This window comes from Rhipicephalus sanguineus, chromosome 10 (genome assembly GCF_013339695.2).
Source record: "Rhipicephalus sanguineus isolate Rsan-2018 chromosome 10, BIME_Rsan_1.4, whole genome shotgun sequence".
Classification (NCBI taxonomy): Eukaryota; Metazoa; Arthropoda; class Arachnida; order Ixodida; family Ixodidae; genus Rhipicephalus; species Rhipicephalus sanguineus.
This window is the reverse complement of record NC_051185.1, coordinates 7,860,114-7,878,042: the sequence shown is the minus strand read 5'-3', so window position 1 is coordinate 7,878,042 and position 17,929 is coordinate 7,860,114. Positions and strand designations below refer to the sequence as shown.

The 17,929-nt window shown below is 47.6% G+C and overlaps 2 protein-coding genes across 2 annotated transcripts in view; both read left to right on the top strand.

Annotated features, from left to right (window-relative positions):
- Nucleotides 1–17,929, top strand: part of LOC119406953 (uncharacterized) — a 487,035-nt gene that overhangs the window by 231,127 nt on the left and 237,979 nt on the right. The gene's annotated exons all lie outside the window — the stretch shown is intronic.
- LOC119406944 (uncharacterized) lies at nt 6,786–17,686 on the top strand. Its single transcript, XM_037673741.2, has 3 exons — nt 6,786–6,873; nt 15,614–15,835; nt 17,301–17,686. Exons 1-3 carry the CDS (start codon nt 6,786–6,788, stop codon nt 17,684–17,686), a joined length of 696 nt encoding a protein of 231 aa, XP_037529669.2.

The window sequence follows — 17,929 nt, the reverse complement described above, 5'->3', positions numbered from 1 at the left end:
TGAAGAATATATAGAATAAATTTCCAGGCGAGAGCTAGCGTAACTAACGGGCCCATTCACAGCAAGTGAAAGCTTTTTTCTTTCTTTTTTTTTCCGATGAGGGCACTGCTGAAACAAGTTTTAGGCAGTCGACCGATATTTTGGGGGGCTGCAGCTCGTGCCAGCCACACCACGTGGATGTTTGCTACAAAGCCGAATTGCAAAACTTTTCAGAGCCAAGGCATAGCGGCGACCGAAATTCGCGACACCAGCACGGGTCCCATTTGCTCGATTCGGCGCGCGATGTCGGAAAACAGTAAAGTTTCCACGATAATCGGATGTGCCGTAATTCAGGCTGTTGCCGTGCTTTCATGCGATCTTAGCCCGCAGCTATATTGCTTTTTTTTTTGCGATAGCAATTATAGAGACACTCCGACGCGAATTTTTTGCCTTCGCCATGATCTTCCTTACCAAGTCCAAATCGCGATTACATCACCCCACGCGTCGTATGCTCCATGTGCGTGTGAAAGCGCGCGAGCGCTGCCGACGAACGGGGCTTAAGCAGAGATAAAACGAGCCGACAGTCTCGAACGCGCGATGGGCACATGGAGATAGGAGCCGGCGGGTTGGGGAAGTGGGGGGGAGGGGTGCTGCGTGAGTCCGACAGGAAGTGCGTACTTTGTACCTGCGGGCGTGGTCGCGTGCGCCGCGGTACCTTTAGTGGGGATCAGCAGACTACTCATACCTTTGTAGGTGTTGTGCTCTAATTGCAAAACTTCCGTTGAAGCCATAGCAGTGGCGGATCCAAGGGGAGCCCCACTGTTGTAGCGGCGACCCCCCCCCCCCCCCTTAAGCCAGCCCCCGCCCCCACCCTTCAGTGCCTGTCGTCCACCTCCTTTGTCAGGCTGCCTGTTGAGTTTGCCCCCTTTTTCAGGTTGCTTTGCCTGCCATTGCCCAAAAGGGGTAAATATAATCTTGTCTCTGCTCTGTACCTCTCTCATCGCTCTACCCTTTCCTGCTTCCCCATGCACATTTACAACGAAGGCTACTTAGGCACCGCCATAATCCCCTCTGGGCTGTTGTAAATATGCGTGACTAGGCTTGTGCGAATATTCGAGCACTTCGAATATTCGAACGAATATTACAGTATTCGAATTCGCTTCGAAACGAATTTAAATTCTGGGAAATTTCGAAGTATTCGAAATGAACGAATAGACATATAAACCGCATGTAACCGCCTGTAAAGGTGGTTTCACTGCAACGTAGGTGTGCTATACCGTGAATACACCTTTCCACGAGAAATCCGCACTGCCGCGAAGCCCCACTTCAAGTTGAAATGAACATACATTAAAACTTCGTTAATTCAAAGTCACTGGGACTGTGAAAAATCTAGTTAAGCGGGTTTTAGAATTAACCAAACATACAAAAAGCGGGATGCAAGGAACTTTGAATTACTGGAAGTAATCAGAGGTGGTCGTTTACTGTCCCTGCTAGTTTGCGGCTACAAGGGTTATGTCTTCCAGCAATACCTGGTCCCAATTTTGCCGCTAAACCGGGGAAACGGCGGGCCTCGCTGCTGCCAGCGCAAGAAAAAAAAAAAAAGAAGAGGAAAAAAAACGGTCTCGCGGTCAACTGAAATGCGCGCCTGCGGAAAAGACGTGCTTCGCTGCAACACAGTGGTGACACGCGGGCAGCATGTCACCTGCTGCTCGCAGCGTCAGCGCGTCATGATGCGACCATAATAAAGAATTTATTAATGACCACTGTGACGGAATTCGCGATGTGTTCTGGGTGGAAAAGATGGTAATTGAAGTTTTCGAACTGTTTTCGAAGTAGGCGTTGCAGGCAAGTATTCCGCCAGCAGTGCAAGTACGCAAATTGCCGGAACAACCACCATTCGGAGGTTCGCATACATCGCGAATTCCGTCAGACCGCCCTTTATTAATTTCTTTATTTTCCCAGGAAGAATACGTAAATCATGATGCGCTGACGTTGAGAGAAGCATGCGTCATGCTGCCCGCGTGTCACCGCTGTATTGCAGTGAAGCATGTCTTTTCCGCAGGCACACATTTCAGCTGATCACGAGACCGCCTTTCGTTTATTTTTTCTTGCACTGGCAGCAGCGAGGCTGAGATGCTTCACTTGTCACTCATTAGTATCGCTACACTGCATTGCCTTGTCGCTCCTAAGGGCCATCGTTTCTGCGGATTTGCGGCTAAATCAGGATCGGGAAATGGGCACATTGCACCCAAAGTTTTCGAATTAACCGGGCTGGTACTGACCGCCGCTTCAAATTATCAACTCAAATTTACATTGCAAAATACAGGACCAAGGAAATCCTTCTAATTATGCGGGATTTCGAAATAGCAGAGTTCGAATTAATGAGGTTTTACTGTATTACCCTCACATCGATTTATCATTTTTCAAGTTCAGAAGCTTGTTATACCGGCTTATATGCTCTAAGTATAGTAAATTTTAAAACGTAACATATTTTACAGGTTCATCACTTGCATTCTACCGAAAGTCAAATCCTGCTATTACTCAAAGTTGCTTCCACTTCCCTTTCAACCAAAAAGAATGACATATGCATATGCCTTGTTTCAACTTTAAAAATGTTGCGCTGGTTAGTTGGGCCATGACAAATATGCTCATTTTTCTTTATATGTGATATAAACTATTCGAATTCGCTTCGAAATTCGCTTCGACCAAATCACTAGTCGCTTCGAATTCGCTTCGGGCCTAAAATTTACTATTCGCACAAGCCTATGCGTGACCCATCAAAATGCACCGCTGAGCGGGGGCTTCAGCCTTTGTACCTCCCCCCTCCCCCCCATTAGGTACCTGAATCCGCTCCTGAGCCATAGATAGGGCACTTCTCTTAGTGCAGCGGCTGCGTTTCCTGAAGGAGCGAGCTGCTAGCCTATATTCATATAAAATTCCTCTTTGTTGCTATCGGATTTACTATTTTGCTCTCGCGGTGAAACTGTGACTCTTTTTTTCTAAAGTGGGATGGTTTTCGATGTTTTGCGTTCGTGGAGAGCAAATGGTTCGGCTGGGCAACATGGTAGCGTGTCACTGGTAGCGTTGCATTGCTCTGGGCAACGCGCGAGGATTTGACAACCCGCAGCAGCAGAACAAGCGCAATTCCACAGTGCATTAAACCCGCATTTGTTTCGTCTTGACATGTGACACTCTGGCAAGGCATCTAACAGTGATTGCTGCACCTCAGGCTCAACAAAATTGATTTTTTTTTCACGCAAAAAATAAAAAAAATTTTTTTTTTCATGTTGCCATATTAGTCGAGCATTCTTGTGGCATTATCAGTTTAAGATTAATCCTTCAGTAACTATGCCTTGCATGAAAGGTCGAATTTCAGTTTAACCAAGTCTCGATATAACGAAGTGAGTTGCCGCTTTTACCAACTTCGCTATATTGAGGTTTAACTGTTCTATGTACTATTCAAATGGGATTAAGTCGTTTTTATTTTCTAACGTGCGTATCAGAGAGTGACATCACCGAGCGATATGGTCTCTACCCATCTTGACATAAAACAAAGTTCTGCTTCACTCGGGAAGTTTTAGCAAAAACACTCAGGGAAAACCTGGAAAACTCAGGGAATTTAGAAATGTCAGCTCGGTAGACACCCTGTTATTTATCTCGCCACAAATAGCTCATAAGCAAAGCTGATAGTAGGCTATCGCAAATATTTTGGCAATATGGCAGGCCCGCAACAGCATCATTATTCACACCACTATCGATAGTATTGTCACGTGGTTGTGACGGGGAAATACGGAGCTCTTTATTTGGGCGAACTTGTGCCCAGAAAATCAAAACTCAAAAGACGAGCGATACACGTTGCGCACTGACAGCGGCGAGAACAGTCGTCGGCCGTCGAGTAATCTGATCATTGGTGGAACGCGTCGTATTTTATTCATCAGTAATCGCACCTTCCAGCGTTATTGCTGGTGCTCGCGTAAGCTCTCGAATCAACTTAGCCTATTCGCGTCCGGCGCGTAGTCTTAACAGAAAGATCTCAAACAATCGTGAAGCTTCTCAAACGTTACGGCGCGGTCTGCGTCAAACGTTGATAACAGTCTTTGTGGGTGAAGCCCGGATACATCAAAACAAAGCAATAAACACGTGTGGCAGTGATGTCGCTATAGTAATATTAACGACGGTACTACCGATTGCACTATCGATAGTTTGGCGATAGTAGTACTATCAATGGTTTGTTTACACTATCGATGTTTCAAAAGAACTATCGATGCTATCGATAATCAGTTTACAGATAGTTCTGCGTCACTAGCAGGGGCGTAGCCATAAATTTTTTCGGGGGGGGGGGGGAGGGGGCAAAGTCTGCCCTACACATTGACTTAATAAGGGGGGGGGGGGGGCGCTGCGATGAACCTTTGCCGGCCTTCGCCCACCCACCCCCCGAAGGGGAACCCTGCGCACGCTTATGTGTGCGTGTAATATCCACAAGCAAAACTGAAAAATTTCGGGGGGGGGGGGGGTTGAATCTCCCCCCCCCCTGGCCACGCCCCTGATCACAAGCCTTTGTACTGTGCGAAGTCAGCGCACATTAAAGAGTACTAGATGGTCGAAATTTCCGGAGACCTCCACTACGGCGTACCTCATAATCATATATTGTGGTTTAGGAATGTGAAACCCTATAGATATCTTAATTGAAGCTGCTCGTGGGCTCTAGCGAAATGAGCGTGGAAGCGAGCGGTATCGCCCGACGGTGCCAGATCCGCGTAGCCAGCGAACTGTATCGTTCGACGAAGGCAAGTGTAACATATGCCATACAGCATAGCGCACATCGTTTTAACCCACCCTAATCAATCCCTATCTTCTCACAGTACGCAAATTGGATAGCGCCGTTGTCTCGAAGCATTACGTACCGTACTGCCGTAACCTGATGGGGGGGGGGGGGGGGGGGATATAACTCTTCCTCGAAATTTTTCAATTGTGCATGTGTATATGTACACGCACGCACGAGCATATATAAAGAGTGGCTGACCACACTCCTCTCCCCCCTCCCCCCTCCCAAAAAAGAAAAAAAAAATCTGGCTACGCTGTTGTCCTGAAACACTTGTCAGAAAGTGGCGAGGCTTTCTTTCTCGCTTTGGCTTCCGCGTAAGATTTCCCTACGGCCGATTATCCGTATCGCGGCGGAAGCGCGCGTCAGAGACGCACCGAACGTAGCTAACCGGAACATCGGTCCCATTATCCGGCTGTAGTCGACTTCTGTGCGACGCCGACCTCGCGGACGATATCAGTGATGCACAAAGAACAAGCCGCCCTGATATATGTCAATGGCATAGGTTTTTTTTTTCTTTTTGGGAGAAGGGGTGGTTCCTTTTTTTTTTTTTAGGGGGGGGGGGTTGTACATCGGTATCACATATGTTCACAAAAATCTGCAAAGAAGCGAGGGCAAGAGAGAAGATTGATAAAAAAGGACTGTTAAGCAAAAAGAAAGAAAGAGGCCGCTGGTCGTTTTGAGTCGTCCGCCTTCTGAGTCAACCCGCCCTTGTAGTACTGACTGAGACGAACCTCGTCAGTACGTGCAAGTTCACACTTGAAATAATGTTTAAAACTTATTCCAACTGGGTTTCTGTGTGGAACGCAGCACGCCATTGTAACAAACAAAAAAAAAAAGGCCACGTAAGGGGAGCACAAAATACAGTCAAGGTGCTATGTTGTGGCATCAAGTTGGTCTACAAGTGAAGTACATTCCTGTCCGCGCGCTTTTTTAAAATTCCGAAATACTTTTGCCGGGTATAATGCAAATTTCAAGTTTACGCACCTCTCTCGAGATGAATGAACAGTCCTTGCTACGCCAGCATGGACGCGTTTTTTGTTTTTTTTTCATGCCCTTCTTTCATCTCGCTCTTTGAAAACACAATAATAATAATAATATCTGGTGTCTTACGTGCAAAAACCACTATTTGATTATTAGGCACGCCTTAGTGGAGGCCTCAGGAAATTTTGACCATCTGGTGTTAAACTTTAACGTGCACTGACATCGCATAGTATATATGCACGGGCCTCTAACATTTCGCCTCCATCGAAATGCGACCGCCGCGGCCGGGACCGAACGCGCGACCTCCGGGTCAGCACACCACCGCGCGGCGGACGCTTTGAAAACACACGACGAAGGCTGCTTCAGCGTCTAACTGACTCTGTATCATAAGGCGGCGTGTCGCCAACGCCGATCATCACGGGTGTATTTCGATGCGCGCTCGCGGTCGGCTGAGACAAAAGAGGGGAATGGGTTTAGTATTGTTCACAGCTAGTTCGTAATGTACACTACAGCAGCAACAAACCCGATGCAACGGGAGGCTCCTCACCCCCACCCCCCCACAAGTCAGCTGTTGCGTGGAAAGGCACAAAGGATGCCGGCGCCTTGTCTTCCCCAGATCTCCTATCGCAACAGGGAGACCTTGAGTCAGCCAGTGTGGCTCACCTTCTCAGTCAGAGGAAATGATTAGAGGGGGAGAGGGGTGTGAGGGGGTAACAGCTGAGAATGGTAGAAGGGTGCAGAGCTCTGAACCGTGTTTCCTGAACCATGGACAGTAGAAGAAGCCTCTCTTTCTCTCTCCCTCCCCTCCCCCTGTTTTAAGCTGAGATAATCACTCGCGCTGTCACTTAGTGACCGACCTGTGCACAGCTCGTATGCGGCTAGTGTCACATTCTCGTCGACCGTTGTACACGGAGCGCTAGTCTCTTCCTGCCGAAACGTCATTCCGACTGTTGGAGCGTAACTGGGAAGACGCCGTCTCGTCGCAAGCCTTTGACCCGTGATGGAGGATCACAGAGTGCATAACCCGCACGGACCACTGGAAGATGAAGTTATCCGGCTGCTTCACACGCCACGGCCGCGCGTCAAAGGTAATTAGTACGAGTCGTTGCTTTATTGCCTTTATTTTGAAAAAATTTAGTTTGGAGCGCACCGAAGACGCGGACAATGGAAGTGGACAGGGCAGCGCTTCGTAATCTGTGCGCTTCAAGCTAATTGTTAAACATGAACAAATTAGCCCAACTCGCCATCTTGTTGCCTTTATTTATTTATTTATTTATTATTTATTTATTATTTATTTATTTATTTATTTATTTATTTATTTATTTATTTATTAATGTTTCTTCACACAACTCTGTGACGTGGATGTCTTTGCCTGTGGGTCCTTTGTTATGCCGCGTTGTTCGTAACAACGAACCAGGCTTGGAGTAGGAGCATCTGCACGCTCAGTAAAATGTGGTTTGAAAGTTCGCGTCTCAATTTAGCGCTTCATTTTCAGGCATTGTTGTATACAGGCGCGTATCTAGAATTTTTTCCGATGTGTGTGTGGGGGGGGGGGGGGGGGGCAGCCACTATTTATGTGAGTGCGTGTATAATATACAAAATTGAAAATTTTCGGGGGTTGCACCCCCCCCCCCCCGCACCCCTATCTACGCCAATGGTTATGTAGTTGAAAGTGTCGCATCTATATGAGGTATATCTATGTAGGCAGCGAATTGTCCTGCATGACGACAGTTTTCGCCAGTATACGTTTGGGTGGAGAGGGAATAGAAACTTGGTCGTATAGGCTTCTTCTCCCAACGAGGTCCACTATATGCACAAGGCGTTGACAACTAAATTCTATATGCTGCAACATAAACCTGCCTAATTTGCTGTGAAATCGCTCGACGCCGTAATTCTGGATATTTAGTCACCCGCCGCTGGACGCGAAGGTCGCGGGATCGAAAAATCCCGGCCGCCGGGGCCGCATTTCGACGGAGACGAGATGGAGGCCCGTGTGCTTAGATTTAGGCGCACGTCAAAGAAACCCGGGTGGTCGAAATTTCCGGAGCCCTCCACTACGGCGTCTCTCATTATCGTATTGCCAACTGGTGTTTTGAGCCAGCAAACCGTGGTCAGCCGGAAAAAAGGCCAAGACGACGAAGAGCGCAAGCCGCTCGTTCGTGTCTTGACATTCGTGTCTTGCTGTTCCGCTGTTTTTGCCCAAGCGCGTGACAAACAGGTGGAGGTGCGGGGTACGGTGCATATTTATTACTCAGTTCCTCCACCAGTTCTGGGACGTGGTATTAAGACGGAAAGCCCCGACAATTATGGTATCATATGGATATTTGGTCGTTTACACTTCTGCGCGCGGTCACCTTCTAGAGCGCAACATCGCGAAAAAAGCCCGGCAGCTGCAACATCCTCCCAATGGATAACACAGCACGAAGAGAAGACTATTTATTTATTTATTTATTTATTTATTTATTTATTTATTTATTTATTATTTTGTTAATTCGCGGTGTCGGGTGTTTTGTTATTGGAATCAATTCGGACAAACCTCCCTGTTCTTCTGTACCGATCATATGCATTACCCTCGTCACAGATGTAAAAGGCACTGGTTATAGGGCAACTTTAAAATCGTATGAAATTGAGCTTGCTGGTTCGTAACCATAGCAAAAAAAGAAACGGCGCGATAAAAATACCAAGACCAAACATACCTGGTCCTGTTTGGTCTTGTGTTTTTATGGCGCTGTGTGTGTGTGTGTGTGTGTGTGTGTGTGTGTGTGTGTGTGTGTGTGTGTGTGTGTGTGTGTGTGTGTGTGTGTGTGTGTGTGTGTGTGTGTGTGTGTGTGTGTGTGTGTGTGCGTGTGTGTTTCACCATAAGGCGATTCGTTTAGCTTGACCTGGCCGGGTTCCCCGGATGCGAGAAATAGGGTGATCTCGGGGTGAATGAGCTACGAAAGAAATTTGGGACAAAAGATTGGCAAAATTGGCGTTTTGAAGTGCTGAAAAAGGACGAACCATTTGCGAAATTCGTAGCGAGGTGGGATCCGATCTTTTTCAAGTAGCTATTCATACAAAACTACCCCGAAAGCTTTTAATTTTGCATGCGTATATATACACGCACACATACAGACGCGCACGCACAAACATGCATAAAGTAAGCATGTTAAAAAGACACGGAAGACAACATGAGAGAAGGCGGGGATGCCCGGATGGCTATACCCTGCGCTGGGGGAATGGGAAAGGGGAGTATATAGGTGAGAGAGAGGAGGGAAGGGAAAGAAGGAAATGTACCAGATCAAGGCCAGTGGCCTCGTATTGGAACCAGTTTGATCCCAGTTCAAGACCAGTAACGTTCTACTGGAACCAGTGCAGTACCAGTTCAATACCAGTAACTTCCTGTTGGGACAATTTGAAACCATTAGCCGACCATGCAGTTGACTTCCAACTGGGACCAGTTGAAACCAACAGAATCCAGTAGAAACCAGCAGAAACATTTTCCCCTGGGGATCAATAAATGCGCTGACGCGTGTGTGGCGGTGGCACCATACAATATTGAAATCATTATTAAACGCAGCACAAAAACAACGAACACAGAAGAAAGGAGCACACGACACAGCGCTAACTATCAACTCAGGAAAGAAGGAAGGAAGGAAGGAAGGAATAGGAGAGAAAGGAAAGGCAGGGATGTTAAAGGGACACTAAAGAGCAAAACGATTTTTCTCGCATTAGTAAAGTAGACTTCCACGATACCAAAAACACCACGCTTGCTGCGAGAAGACGCTTAATAAGCGAGAAAACGCGCAAAAAGAAAATACAGGTGGCGACGCCACCTTGGAATTCCCGCACCATTTGCCGTGACGTCACATAGTTTTGACCATTTGCCGTGACGTCACATATTTTTGACGGCGCCTGCTTGGGCCTACGTAGTTCCTAATCGGTTAAATCGAAGTACGTTGTCCTCTGAGGGGGCCGGAGACTTGACATAACGTGTTTGTGGAAATTTCGTCGAGCCAGTGGCGCCAAAATACGTTAAATGCTCTTTGAAACCTTTTACGTCACGAATTACAAAGTTCGGCGCAAAATTTAAAAATGAAACTTTGAACTTGGTTTTCTTCTCTAATAATAAACCTATGGTGGTGAAATAAACTACATAAGAGTTCTCCGAGCACACTTTATCAATCTAAACCAATTCATTGTTTAACTTTAGTGTCCCTTTAACCAGTCTAGAAGGACCGGTATGCTACCGTACATTAGGGGAAGGGATGGGGGCGATATAAAGATGGGGGGTGAGAGAAGGAGAGCACGCACGCACAAAAAGTCTCACAGTCATGCTAACTATAACCGCCGGTGCAAGTCTGATGCCTTCCAAGAAGTTGAGCACTGCCTTCGTCGCCTTCACCCACAATGACCTCTCAGGACGACATTCCAGAATGGTTTCTGCCGTCATCGGTCTGGGATCTATGCGAGCAAGAGCGACTGCGAGTGATTTTCTCTGCGCATTGTAGCGAGGACAGTCGCAGATGTGCTGTAGCAGGGACGTAGCCAGAAATTTTTTTCGGGGGGGGGGGGGGGGGGGGGGTTCAACCATACTTTATGTATGTTCGTGCGTGCGTTTGTATGTGCGCATGTATATACACGCAAGCAAAACTGAAAAATTTCGGGGGGGGGGGGGGGTTGAACCCCAACCCCCTGGCTACGCCCCTGTGCTGTAGTGTCTCCTCGCCACCACAGATGTCACAAAACGGGTTGTCAGCTATTTCTATTCGAAAGGAGAACGACTTTGTGAAAGCCACTCTCTGCCATAAACGGCAAATCAGAGTGGCATCATTTCGGCGTAGTCCCGTCTGAAGACGTAAAATGGTCGGGCAGTGGCGGTGATTTACTGAAGAACACACACGCATATATACTCATGAAAAACCGACACGTGATCCGAAACAACAAGAGGAGATTTAGAGATTGGCAATGAGGAAATCTAACTCGTGCAACAGTATTGACAGCCTAGCGACGCATGCTTCAACAAATATGCTGATAAAAAAACGCCTCTTCAATCTCTCGCTCCGTCTTTTCTTTTAATCTTGCGAGCACAGTTGCTTCTGTCAGCTTAGGCGCGAAGCCGCACTCCCTGCAATGCAGCGAAAGATTTGAACACGGCGGTTCCCTCAATGAGGCCCTGTGGTCAAATAATCTATTAGAACAACGCTCAGTCTGCTCTACATAGCAATTCCCACATGGCAAAGGTATTTTACATGCCACTCTCTTGCCGCAATCAACTTTCCTCGATGCGTGAAGGATTGAAGAGGCGCAACTTTCAGGCTTCGTCCCATGTCGAGCGCCATGGATATGCGTGCGTCCCCTCTTCACATCTGGGCGTCTGAATGATTTCCACTCAGCTACGAACCTGGCTCGAAAATTTCCATATGAACTTACGGCTTCGTGGCTGCTTCTAGTTACTTATAAGTATGTACGCCTTTTTTTTCTTTTTTTTTTTTTTTTTTGGTGTGTAAGCTGATCGAGCCGATAGCGGTTTCACGCCTCGCTCACAACGTAATTCCGCGATCCCATCAACAGGGCCATGCTTGTCGTTGTTAAAAAGTTGATACGCGATTGTACTTCATTATCATTTTTCCTGACCACCGATTTTCACCGGCTGAAATCTGTCGCTCTAATCGCTCAACACAAGCGTGTATCGCAACATTATCGAATGTTATCGCCGATTCGGTGCAGCGAAACGATGTGTATGTTGTCTGTAATTTGTTTGCATGCGCGATACGAATGACGTGCTTTTGTGAACGATACGCTAAGTACGATGACACATCCAGCGAGTTTGGCCAGCCGATCAGATTTCGATGTCTCTGTTCGCAGCTGTCGTTGTTGATTATGAGTGCAAAATAGCGCAGCTGACAGGAGGGGACAGAAGAGGACACAGAGCGCTGATAATCACTCATAATAATTTTTTACATCATTATTATTAAAAGCGAAGGCATTCAAAAGAAATAAACTGCTGGAAGTAAATCAGCGCTCTGTGTCCTCTTCTGTCCCCTCCTGTCAGCTGCGCTGTTTTGCACTCATAATCATGTTGTACCAACACACCCAATCCTACAGTCTTCTAGTATCGTTGTTGATTTGCGGGGCGCAGGTCCCCCCCCCCCTTCCCCCCAGAAAAAAAAGAAAGAAAAATGAAGAAAAGAAATGGTGAAGGAGGGGGAGGAGTTAATATTTCTAACCAACGCTTTTCGTGTATCTTGTTGCAGTTTGCTATACGTTTTTTTTTTTCTTTAGTTGGTCATTTTTTATTTTGGGTATAACCACTTCTTTTTTTCTGTTTTCGCTGCAGACTTATAGAAATGGTGTAGCCGAGGTAATATAAACCTCAACAACTCCACAGCAAGCCAGAACAGCTTCGGCTGCTCCAGAGCAACGTGACAACACAAAGCAGTCGTAGAAAACGGCAATGCGCGGTCTCGCTGTGCGGTGGTGTTCCAAACAACCTCTGAAGATACAAAGAATTAACGATCCACTTTAGTCTCTCCTGGAGTTTCCCGTCTTTTTGGTACAATTCGTGACGTCAGCAGTCCGCTCACGTGACGTCATAAGGAAATAAGTTCTTAATTGGTCCATATACGAGCAGGGGCGTAGGCAGAAATATTTGGAGGGGGGGGGGGGTCACCTCCTGGATCTGAAGTGGGGGCCGGGAAAGGCAGATGTGGTCGAGAGCCATATTGTGCTCTGTATGCCAATGAAAAAAAGAAGAAATAAAGAGAAGAAATTTAGGAGGGGGGGTGGGGCAGAGTGCCACCCCCTGGCTACGCCACTGCATACGAGGAATATCAGTTGTCATTTGTCTCCTAGCCTGCTTTGCGATGCAGTCACACGCTCGTCGTTCTGCATGGCTATCGTGCGCGATCGATCAACTTATTTCACTCTGTTTTGCGCGTTCTCGACTGCGCAAGTCACTGGCGTAGCCAGGGGAGGGGGGCACGGTGTGTGACCGGGCTAGTTGGTATTCCATAGTGACGTGAACAGCGCGTGTGATACACAAGGACAAAGAACCGACGAGGACTAGCGCTGACTTCCAACTGAAAATTATTGTTTGAGTGTAACGACGCCACTTTTGGGTCCTTGTGTCGCGGCACTTTGTCAATATTTGAGGATAGCCTTGACCCGCGCGCATGAGCTCGCTGATGAGGGAGTGCTCAAATATCTCGACTTAAAACTGTCCTTTTACAGCAAAAGCTGTTATGAGATCATTTCACCGGCCGTTTTTGGCGCCGTAGTTGTCCGCCGCCGCCGCCGGTGTCCGTAACCAGTATCGCTCGAAATAAGAAAGAAAAAACGAAGAAAAAATTCCAGGATGGAACGAGGTTCGAACCCGGGCCCTCTGCGTGGGAGCCCAGTATTCAACCTCTGAGCCATGCCGGTTTTTTTTTTCTTATTGCCTTGCATACCAAGACTATTTACATACTCACAAAAACAGGGTAGAGCTATACAATTACAAAGTGAAATTATGAACCGTCAGCACATAGCTGACTACAATCAAAACTTTCTGAGCCATGCCGGTGCTTGAAACTGCTTTGCAAAAAGGTCCTATACAGGCTTCATGTCGAGAAGGAACCACATTAGCATATGTAATATAGCGTGGTTGAAGAGTAAAATAAGCACCAAGCGTCGCACAACGCGAATTCTGTAAACAGGCGTCACACAATGCGAATTGCGCAACGAGTAGGTTGTTGAATGCTTCGAACCCATTACAAAGGGCTCTGCCATAATTCTTCATCGTCATCAGGCACAGCATCAACAAAGTGCGCATAATGCCTTACATGCGTTTAGCAGGTACCAACGCTCTCGGTAGAATGACGAAAAATGGCACAGTGCCTGCTGCCCTACTTCTCAAAAATTACAATGATTTATAGCGTAGTGGGTTCCACGCAAGTGCACTTGTATTGGTTGCCAAGGAAGCCCATAAGCGCATGATCCATTTCCTCGGGGTCTCAGTAAAGTTCTTCCCCCCCCCCCCCCCCCCCCGTCTCTCTCCCACGTCAACGCATGTTATACAGCATGACGGGAGAGTGAAATAGCGACCGGGCGTCACCCAATGCAAATTACATAACTGGTGGGCTGTTTAAAGATTCCAACCCATTACAAAGGGCTGAGCCATAATTCTTCATCGTCATCAGTCGTCGCGTCAACAAAGTGCACATAATGCCTTACAGACGTGTAGGTGGTGCCTCGCTTCTCCGCAGAATGACGAATAATGGCTTAGCAGATGCTTACCAACTTCACAAAAATTGTGATTTACGGCATAGTGGGTACCTTTCTAGTGTACTTGTATTGTAGCCCCAAGAGAGCTTAACGGGCTCTAGAAACGCCGCTCTTCCAGCTTTCGCTGTGACTGTGCTGCGTTTTCAGCGCAGGCCTGTCGTTTTTTTTCAACTGGCATGTGTGCTGGAAGTACGAGCCCCGCGCCAAAAAACCTCTCCTGCCGTACACTTCGGCACAGAGTAAACTTGTTAAGAAGGGAATCATCCAAGCATGCTTGCACAACGCCCTTGTTAAGTCCTGCCATCACTCCATTCACGACAGCTTCTTCTCGCAGGTAGGTAGATTGAAGGCAGCCGGCTATCCCCGTCACCTTCTCGTCTCTGTTGCTGATAAGCTGCGGGAAAGGTTCAAGCCGTCGAGTAGGTCTCCTGATCTCCAGGCACCAGCGAGAAATAAGGTGGCGGTTATCCCGTATAAACATGCCATTTCTCACAAGCTAAAAAAGATAGGTGAAAAGGCGGGCATCTCAGTCGTATTTTCGGCACCGCACAAGCTGTCCGAGCTGAGTGTCAGGACCAACCCTCTAAAACGGGTTGAAAGCGCATGCAAAATTAAGCACAAGAATAAATTCGTTGACTGCTCTAGTAGCGTTGTTTGTAGCATTCCACTCTCATGCGGACAGACTTACATCGGCCAGACGGGCAGGTGCCTTAATGCAGGAGCATAACCAAAAGGTACGCAGAGGGACAGAAGGTTTTCTTGCAATGCACTGTTCACAATGCGGGTGCGCTCCAGCATTTGATAACACACGTATTTTAGCTAGGCATCGTCAGGATAGCACGCGCATAATCACTGAAGCTGCAGCTATCGCTAAAGGCAATTGTATCAGCAAACCTTCAATCGCCCTCACTGAAAAAGAAATAGATTACCTAAGTTCATCCGGTCAGATAACCTAGACATTTCTCCGGTTGTTTCTCCTGACGTCTTTTCGAGGTTTTGTGGTTTTTTGCTTATTAATTCTTTTTGTTTCTTGGTTCCCTCTCCATGCCTGCCGTCATGCGAAATTCAAATGAGCGGTGATCACGTGCGCCTACTTGTTCTCGTTTTTCTATGTTTGTGTTAATGAACTTCAGTTGGAAGTCAGCGCTAGTCCTCGTCGGTTCTTTGTCCTTGTATATCACACGCGCTGTTCACGTCACGAGGGGGGCACACCGGGCCCGTTCCCCTCCCCCCTCCCCCCGAAATTTTTTTTGCTATCGCATACAGAGCCCAAAATGACACTTGACCACATCTGCCTACCCGGCCCCCACTTCAAATCAAGGAGATGCAACCCCCCCCCCCCTCCGAAAAAAATTTCGGCCTACGCCCCTGGAGCAAGTGTAATCCAAAAAGTGCGAAATCCTGATAGTCTCAACGCTTAGTGCTGACATTGTCCACGTGTTTCATGAAAAAATAAGTGGCGAGGAGGAGCTGGCGCCTGTAGGCATGATAGTGAAGGCAAGAAAGAAACCACTCTCGATCGTCTTCGAATTCGGAGTGGTTTAGTGGTCCTTTTAAAAGCTGCAATGACGCTCCTGCGCGCAGGATTTTTCGCCGACCTGCCGCCGGCACAGAGGCACATGTACGTCATCCCGCCGCCACCGCCGGATGAAAACGATGGGTCGGAGGACCGTGTCTGGGGCAGTGTGGAGTCCGAGACGACAACGGCTCACGGAGGCCAGCGGACCGAGCCGCAGGAAACCGGAGAGAGCCGGCAGATACGGGGCCGCCGTCACAACATCGATAGTCAGACACCGGGAGCGGCAGGTGAGCACGACATATTGACGCCAAACTCGCTCTTTTTGAGGGTCGCATTGCAGCGTGAACTCGTCACCAGGACAAAAGAAGGCGTGTGTGTCTTCTTTGTCAAATTGTGCCTTGTTTGTCTTTGTGTAGAGCTCGCGCTGCAACCAGTCACTTTTTTTTTTTTTAAATCTCGCGCGAACGGCCTACCCCTACTTTGATAGAGAGAGGGAGAGAGAAAACTAAAGCATAGTATTGAGGGACTATGCTACAAGTAAGCGCGGGACCCTAGGTCACAGTCAGCTTAACGCGGGAACTTCAAAGGCGGGGTCGGCACCTGATCTGAGTGCTTGGTTCGTTCGTCTTCACTGGCGTAAGGGACTCTAAAGAGCTCTCGTGTGACGTCTTGTTTAGTGAGCGATAGAACATTGGGCTTTTGTTAACGGGGCGTAACTGTGTCGCTTATTAACACTGGGGTATAAGAATAGGTGTGGCTACATCGAAGTAACGATATGCATCGAAGTAGGGAACACGCGAGCGCGTGTCGAATAGCCTCAAACCTGAAGTGGGGCGATTCACTGCAACCGCTCTAGGAAAGAAAGTAGAAAGGGCGCCGCGGTCACTCGCACGCCCGCCTCGCTATTGCTGATAAATACGGCACGCGATAACGGTGCTGATCTTCGCAACCTGATATTTGTTTCATATGTTTCGAGCACCGTTTGAAACAGACGCGTGGTGGGAGTGACAACAGTTCGCGGAAAAGCGTCACCCTTTCCACTTTACTTTTGACAGCGCCATGCGAGTATCAGTCGAATTGTGCTTTGAGGTTGTTAGCCACGCGCTCGCGTTTTCCCTTTCATATTGCTTTAATACTGTCCCGGCCGCTGGGTACAACCGCAAACCGTGTGCGTTTGCATCAGTCGATCGTCCATTTAACAAAAGTTCGGTACTATATCAGTGTATACTAATAAGCTACTCTACGACAACTTTCTCGTCGTTCATTTCGCGGTAATAATTAAATGAGGGTCAAAGTTTCGTATTTCAAATTTCGCGCCGAAGCCGCAACACTGGTGCGTCTATGTGATATCACGGATTTCAAAGTTCATATTGTTTGTGTTGATGTTGTTTATGCTAATTAACTGTTCCCATTCCTGCTATAACCCTACCTAAACAAGTGGACTGAATGAATAAATAATGTTAATGCTGACTCGGTGCTCTTTGGCAACACTGGCCCCTTGTTTCAGAAAATTCCAAAATCATCGTCACACTTTTTGGAAAGGACACAGTTTGCTAAAAGTGGCATCGTACTTTTTGTGAAATCGGTGAGCAAAACAAAAAGATGTACAGGGAGAAACGTTGTGGACAGGATAGACAGGATGAGGGGCCATCCTGTCCACAGCGTTTCTTCCTCTGTTTTGTTTCGCACAACGATTTCACAGTGATGCACAACTGGCCCAACAGTCAACACTTTTGTATCGTACTTTTTCAGGGGAGGTGCACCCACAGGGCCCTGCATTGGAGACTGACGCCGAGGCCAGGGAAGAGCGCATCAGACGTGTCGGGCCCATCGGTACGGCTAGTGTTGAGCATGGCTCACAGTCGCGACGTCGTCCCTCGCAACAGCCACCAGTGGAGTGCGCGTTCTGCCGACGTCTCGGCGAGACTCGATCGTTCTCACGCACACACATGTTGCGTGACCCTCTGACAAATGCCGTGGTGTGCCCAATCTTGCGCGAACATCGGTGTGAGATATGCGGTGCCACGGGTGATAAGAGCCACACCAGATCGTACTGCCCCATGAAACCAGAGGGCACGTATAACATGGCACTGCTCAAGAGCACTCCTCGCAATAGCACGGGCAAGCGAAAGCAATGATTTTTCCAGTGATGTGCACTTTGTTCATTAGGATTTGTGCTTTGTACATTCACATTTATTTTGATAATCACTTATCAGAACCTCAATATTTCCATCACCATCAATTAGATCTTGATCTTGCAATTTACTTTATATTCTTATAAATCTTCCTCGTGTTCAAGTGCAATATTCAAATTTCCTCAACAATGTGGTGTTATGTGTGCTGTGCATCTATCTGCCAATGCTCACCCACACTTGCATTTC

Coding starts and splice junctions, on each gene's coding strand:
- LOC119406944 (XM_037673741.2), top strand. CDS start 6,786: ATGGAGGATCACAGAGTGCATAACCCGCACGGACCACTGGAAGATGAA. Junction 6,874..15,613: donor GCCACGGCCGCGCGTCAAAG/GTAATTAGTACG, acceptor TCCTGCGCGCAG/GATTTTTCGCCGACCTGCCG. Junction 15,836..17,300: donor TCAGACACCGGGAGCGGCAG/GTGAGCACGACA, acceptor GTACTTTTTCAG/GGGAGGTGCACCCACAGGGC.